The sequence below is a fragment of the Melanotaenia boesemani genome, chromosome 2, assembly GCF_017639745.1.
Source record: "Melanotaenia boesemani isolate fMelBoe1 chromosome 2, fMelBoe1.pri, whole genome shotgun sequence".
Classification (NCBI taxonomy): domain Eukaryota; kingdom Metazoa; phylum Chordata; class Actinopteri; order Atheriniformes; family Melanotaeniidae; genus Melanotaenia; species Melanotaenia boesemani.
The window spans coordinates 40,165,772-40,172,237 of record NC_055683.1 but is presented as its reverse complement, the minus strand read 5'-3'; the positions used below and the strand labels follow the sequence as shown (position 1 = coordinate 40,172,237).

General features: G+C 52.0%; 1 protein-coding gene across 1 annotated transcript; it reads right to left on the bottom strand.

Moving 5' to 3' along the window:
• Nucleotides 1-509: 509 nt before the first annotated feature.
• On the bottom strand, nt 510-4,024 carry LOC121651459 (keratin, type I cytoskeletal 13-like). Its single transcript, XM_042003698.1, has 7 exons — nt 3,524-4,024; nt 3,219-3,301; nt 2,973-3,129; nt 2,705-2,866; nt 2,264-2,389; nt 1,005-1,225; nt 510-676 (listed from the first exon to the last, which is right to left on the bottom strand). The coding sequence occupies exons 1-7, from the start codon at nt 3,971-3,973 to the stop codon at nt 562-564; spliced, it is 1,314 nt and encodes a 437-aa protein (XP_041859632.1). The 5' UTR covers nt 3,974-4,024; the 3' UTR covers nt 510-561.
• Between the last annotated feature and the right edge of the window lie 2,442 nt (nt 4,025-6,466).

Below are 6,466 nucleotides of genomic sequence, written 5' to 3'. Positions count from 1 at the left end.
CTCTGTTGCGTATTTAAGTCTGGTCGGTTGGGATGTATGTAGTATGTGAAGAATTGCAGGGGTTGTATTAACGGGTTTATTGGTATTCAGAAAAGTGAGGGACTCTCGTTTCAGTAGGCTGGTTCAACCTAAAGTTCTGTAGGTTCTGTGGGATGGAGTGATGGGAGGCGGGGGGCAGGTTGGATGGATGAATGACCCTGCGGTGACACCTGCTAGGAACCGTCCTGCCACTGGTGAGCAGTTTGTAAAAACTCTGCTTTATAAGTAAAAGAGTTCAGAGCTGTAAAAATGTCATTCAGTCCCTGGAGTGAGAAGCTTCACCCTTCAAGATGCTGCTTTCACCACATCAACCCAACACCGTCATCACTTCTCCTAACGCCTACTGAAACATAGAGTCCAGTTTTAAAGGTCTGTGTTCGACCAGAACCAGAACCAGAACAGAACCAGAACCAGAAGCAGAGCCTCTGGTTCCTGATTTCAGCTGAAATGAAGCACAAACAGACGGTGGGTTCCTCAGCAGAGTTTTATTGGTGAGGACAGACGCTGACACGTCGGCAGGTCTCAGTGGATCTCCTTAGTGTTGGTGGTGACCTCTCCGTCATCGGTGACCTCCTTGGTGACGACCACCACTTTCCTGGTGGTGGTGGTGGTGGTTTTGGAAGAGGACGAGGACGAGCTGCAGATGAGACACATTCCTCTTTAAATTTCATTCAGCGCAGATTAAAAACTTAAAAAGTTTGTCAAGTTTAAACTGATAAAAACTACAGCCTGTTACATCCTTTAGGCTTTTACACAAACATTTCTAGTAAAGTGTAATTTATCGTTTCTATATGGTTATAATGTGTATATATTATCATTTTTTATAATTAATTTATTATAAATGTATTAAAATATAATTATTTTATATAATAATAAAACAAAAACTAATATTACTTTCTATATTATTTATCTGTTTAATTAAAATGTTATTTTATTTTCAGGTGAATTTTCTTGGCTCAGCTCACCCTCCCAGCTCTCCGTCCAGCAGCCTCCTGTACTCGGCAATCTCCATCTCCAGCCTGGTCTTCATGTCCAGCAGCATCTGGTACTCGTGTCTCTGACGCTCCAGGTCAGCCTTCAGCTGCATCAGCTGCCCCTCCAGGGACGTCACCTGGTTCTGGTAACCCACCAGCATGGCGGCGTAGCGGTTCTGAGTGTCAGCCAGAGTTCCTTCCAGAGACGCTTTCTGAGGTACAGAAAAGGGTCAGTGTGTTAGCACAGTGGGTGGGGACAGGTGGAGGAGCTGGGGGACTGGGTGGGGACAGATGGAGGAGCTGGGGGACTGGGTGGGGACAGGTGAAGGAGCTGGGGGACTGGGTGGGGACAGGTGAAGGAGCTGGAGGACTGGGTGGAGACAGATGGGGACAGGGTGGGGATAGATAGAGGAGCTGGGGGACTGGGTGGGGACAGGTGGAGGAGCTGGGGGACTGGGTGGGGGACTGGGTGGGGAGCTGGGGTACTGGGTGGGGACAGGTGAAGGAGCTGGGGGACTGGGTGGGGACAGATGGAGGAGCTGGGGGACTGGGTGGGGAGCTGGGGGACTGGGTGGGGACAGGTGAAGGAGCTGGAGGACTGGGTGGAGACAGATGGGGACAGGCTGGGGGACAGGGTGGGGATAGATAGAGGAGCTGGGGGACTGGGTGGGGACAGGTGAAGGAGCTGGGGGACTGGGTGGGGACAGATGGAGGAGCTGGGGGACTGGGTGGGGACAGGTGAAGGAGCTGGGGGACTGGGTGGGGACAGATGGAGGAGCTGGGGGACTGGGTGGGGACAGGTGAAGGAGCTGGAGGACTGGGTGGAGACAGATGGGGACAGGCTGGGGGACAGGGTGGGGATAGATAGAGGAGCTGGGGGACTGGGTGGGGACAGGTGGAGGAGCTGGGGGACTGGATGGGGAGCTGGGGGACGGGGTGGGGAGCTGGGGTACTGGGTGGGGACAGGTGAAGGAGCTGGGGGACTGGGTGGGGACAGATGGAGGAGCTGGGGGACTGGGTGGGGAGCTGGGGGACCGGGTGGGGACAGATGGAGGAGCTGGGGGACTGGGTGGGGACAGATGGAGGAGCTGGGGGACAGGGTGGGGACAGATGGAGGAGCTGAGGGACTGGGTGGGGAGCTGGGGGACTGGGTGGGGAGCTGGGGGACTGGGTGGGGACAGATAGAGGAGCTGGGGGACTGGGTGGGGACAGGTGGAGGGACTGGGAGGGGACAGGTGATGGAGACTCACCATGCTGAGCTGGGACTGGAGCTCGATCTCCAGACTCTGCAGCGAGCGTTTGACCTCTGTGACCTCGGAGCGAGACGACTGCAGAGTCTCGGTGCTCACCGCCACGTCCTTGTTGATTTCTTCTGTCTGTCCAAAGAAAAAACAAATTTGTGGTAAAAGAAAAAAAGAAAGAAAAAAACTTTATTTGAAAAATGAATAAATAAAAAATAATTAAAAAATAAAAATTTATTTGAGTTTTATCTTTTCATCACTTTGGTTTTAGTATAAATGTAAATGAGGAAGGTTAACGTGCAGTTCCTCTTCCAGCCACTAGATGGCGCCAAATCACCCAACTTGACATAAAAGCAAGTTAAAGTAAATTTATGGTTTTCTCTACAGTCCCTGGATTTTACATCCTGAACCAGTGGGTTTCCGAGCCCACCAGGAACCAGCTGGACCCACCTTAGCCTGGAACCAGTTCTCCAGTTCTCTGCGGTTCTTGGTGGCAACGCTCTCGTAGTGTTCTCTGATTTCAGCCATGACGGCGGACAGGTCCTGCTGAGGGGCGGCGTCCACCTCCACGTTCACCTGACCGCTCATCTGGGACCGTAGAGCCAGGAGGTCCTGAAGGAGGATCCATGATGGTTATAAACACAATATCTTTGATAAAAATGAGCCGTGACTAGACGTGCTCCTGCTGAAGCCTTCAGAAGGCGTTTCTCCTGCTCACCTCCTCGTGGTTCTTCTTGAGCATGATGAGCTCCTCCCTCAGGGCCTCGATCTGCATCTCAAGGTCGGACCTGCTCAGTGTCAAATCGTCCAGGACCTTCTTCAGCCCGATGATGTCGGCCTCAACGCCCTGACGCATGCCCAGCTCGCTCTCGTACCTGCATCCCAGGCTCAGCGTTAGCTAGTTTTACTCTCAGCTAGCAGGCTAATCATGAAACATGCTAATCTCTGAATCTTTTAGACTCACTTGACCCTGAAGTCATCTGAGGCCAGTCTGGCATTGTCGATGGCGAGGTACAGAGATCCATTTGTGCGGGTGGCGTCCAGGATCTGAAACCAGAGAAGAAGTTTGAACCCAAACTGATTTTATCCTGAGGGAAAAGCTGCAGCTTCAGTTCTGGGTGTGGCCCACACCTGCCCTCCACCTGCAGGCGTTTCTAATGAAACAAGCCGAGCATCTCCACTTTCTGATGACCTCACCCTGAAACTCGGTGCCTCTATTCTTTTCTACACTGATGGAACTATAACATCAGAACCAGAACCTGGACTCACCTGGTCTTGCAGGTCCTGGATAATGGCTGTGTGTGCAGAGTAGTCTCGGCCCTCAGGTTTGGCCTTGCCCTCTAGGAACTGCCTGATCTTCAGCTCCAGCTCGGCGTTGGCGGCCTCCAGCTTGCGGACCTTCTCCAGGTAGGACGCCAGGCGGTCGTTCAGGTTCTGCATGGCCATCTTCTTGTTGTCGGAGATGTCGATGGCGTCAGCCAGGTTGAAGCCTCCACCGGCAGCGGAGGAGAATCCTCCACCGGCAGCCGAGGAGAATCCTCCACCGGCAGCGGAGGAGAATCCTGCCCCACCAGCGGAGGAGTAGCTCCGGGGGGCACCTATGCTGGAGATGCGAACTCCAGCACCCCCGGCACCGCCGTAGACACTCGGGGCTCTCATGGAGCCCAGGCGGTTCCCACCGGAGTAGCTGATGGAGCGGCTGGAGTACACAGAGGACATTGTGGAGGAGTCACCTGCTCTGGGTGGAGACGAGGAGAGAATGCAGGAGGAGAAGGGCAGGGCTGCTTTTATGCTCTGGAGGGTGGGGGTGGATGTTCGGCTCCTCCTGCTCGCCTCGGGGCAGGAAAATGACGAACACCATAACTGCAGGAATTTCAGCTATTTCCACTCATTGCACCACAGGGTGAACACAAGACATCTCTCTGGGCTCAGTGTGACCCCCCGTCCTTCATGTGGACATGATAGAACCAGTTGTTAATTCCTCTGATCCACACTGGGCTTGTTTCAGGCTCGGACCACCCTCCGCCCTCCACCTGGACTGCAGCCGTCATGTCCCAGCCTGCCTGTTAACACTGCTGCGTTGCTTTGGGCCCTGCAGGTCGGATCACATCCCCCCACCCGTTCCAGTCCTCGTGTTGTGCAACCAAACAATGAAAACCGGTGTTTAGTGTCTGTGGAACTGGTTTCCTGCTCTAAGTGGGAGACGTGGCTGGAAATTTTTCCTGGCGCTCAGCTGAATGTGTGGATGTTGTTTAAATATCAACAAAAACAGAATGTAGTCCGTAACACTCATAAAACCACGTTCCCACCAATATCACGTTTGCATGAGATGCAAAGCAGAGAGCTGCTTTAGTGTCGCGCACGGGCTTCACTTTCATCACCACCAAGATGAAAATGTGACTTTTTTCTGTGTTTCTACATTTTCTAGCTTTTAATTCAGGTTAATCCAGCTTTATTTGTGTAACGCCATTTCACAACAGTGTCATGTCAGGGCTTTTCAAATCAGTTCAATCTAACTCGTAATCAATAACAGCCTAGTTAAAACCAACAGGCTGCATCGGGTCTTGACTTCGATCCAAACCCCCCTCCTGCGCTGCAAGAGGCCACAGTGGACAGAAAAAACCCTTGTAACAGAAGGAAAACCTGCAGAACCAGAAGCCGACTCGGGAGATGAAAAACTTTACTAGATAGGGGCTCTCGGATCTTTTCCCCCAAACCGTCAAAGCCATCAGTCCATTACATGAACCTGGTCTTCAGCCCGTCTCATTGAGATGTGGATGAAGGGAAGCAGCTCAACCTCTCACCCGGAAAAGTTCGAATGGCTTCGCGTTCCCAAAGATGCAAAGTCCATCCAAGGCCACAGGAGGAGGGAGAGTCACAAGCTTACTAAGACTAATCTCCTTCTATAGGAGGAGGAAGAGGATGGAGAGGAGGAAGAGGAAGAGGATGGAAAGAAGGAAGTGGATGGAGAGGAGGAAGAGGATGGAGAGGAGGAAAAGTATGGAGAGGAGGAAGAGGATGGAGGAGGAAGAGGATGATAAGAAGGAAGAGGATGGTAAGGAGGAAGAGGATGGTGAGGAGGACGAGGACGGTGAGGAGGACGGTGAGGAGGAAGAGGACGGTGAGGAGGAAGAGGACGGTGAGGAGGACGAGGACGGTGAGGAGGACGATGAGGACGGTGAGGAGGACGGTGAGGAGGACGGTGTGGAGGACGGTGAGGAGGACGAAGATGGTGAGGAGGACACCGTCTGCTGGGTGTGGTACAGCTTCTCTCCACCTTAAAGGAATCTGGTTTCAGACGTGAGGACCCGGTGACTCGACACACCGCCGTCTGTCTGAAACGCTCCATGCTGCCACCGTCCTGTTTACAAAATAACTCACAAAGTATCGCCGCTTGAAGCGGAACTTTGGCTGTGACGTCGTCTCAAGTCCACGGTGCGTCGCCATGGAAACGTACGTTCCGAGAATCCCAGACACGCTGAAGTGGTCTGTTTGAAAAGCCTCCTTACACATTAATTCAGATCCTAGATCTCTGGAATTGCGTTGCTATGACAACCCATGTCTGACAGATGCTTCAGGTGGACAGGAGACGGGTAGAAACTCAGGGTTTCTTTATGACAAACCAACCAGCGAGTAGGTTCACTTCATGGAGTCAGTTACCATGGTAACAGAGTCAGGGTTAGACAGAAAACTCAGAGTTTCCCTCAACTCAGAGGATGTCTCATCATACATGACAACACCGAACGAGCTGATTTTCATCTGAATACCGGTTTGGTCACCAGCAGCCGCTTCAAACACTGTTATTGAACGTTTGCCAGGCGTTGCCATGGTTACCAGGCCTCCATTAGTGGTGATTTGCCTTTCATAGTGGAACACTCGTACTGGCGTCAGCTTTGTGGACAGAGGACTTTTATCTTTATGACTGGGCTCAGTAAAAAGTCTGAGGAGGACGGAGTAAAAATCTGTAAATATTTACTGACGAACGGAATGTTCCATGTGGTTTCATTAATTTCACAACTAGAAACTGGAGTCTGCAGGTGAACGATGATCTCACCTGTAGGAATCTCTGAAATGTGGCCATGCAAGCTGCTCGTCCACCGACATGTTTTTCTCTTTCTGGACATGTTGTAATAGCTGCTGCAGTTTTTAACCCCAGTAAGCGACTAACTAGTGTTATTCCTGAGCGTCTGGAGGTGTCTTGCTCAGGGACAC

Bases quoted from the DNA above. Each gene is read 5' to 3' on its own strand.
- LOC121651459 (XM_042003698.1), bottom strand. From the start codon at position 3,973: ATGTCCTCTGTGTACTCCAGCCGCTCCATCAGCTACTCCGGTGGGAAC. The intron at 2,390-2,704 runs GTGGGTCCAGCT...TTCTTTGGACAG, and splicing joins AGAACTGGTTCCAGGCTAAG to ACAGAAGAAATCAACAAGGA. The intron at 1,226-2,263 runs GTGAGTCTCCAT...TCTGTACCTCAG, and splicing joins TCCAGTCCCAGCTCAGCATG to AAAGCGTCTCTGGAAGGAAC.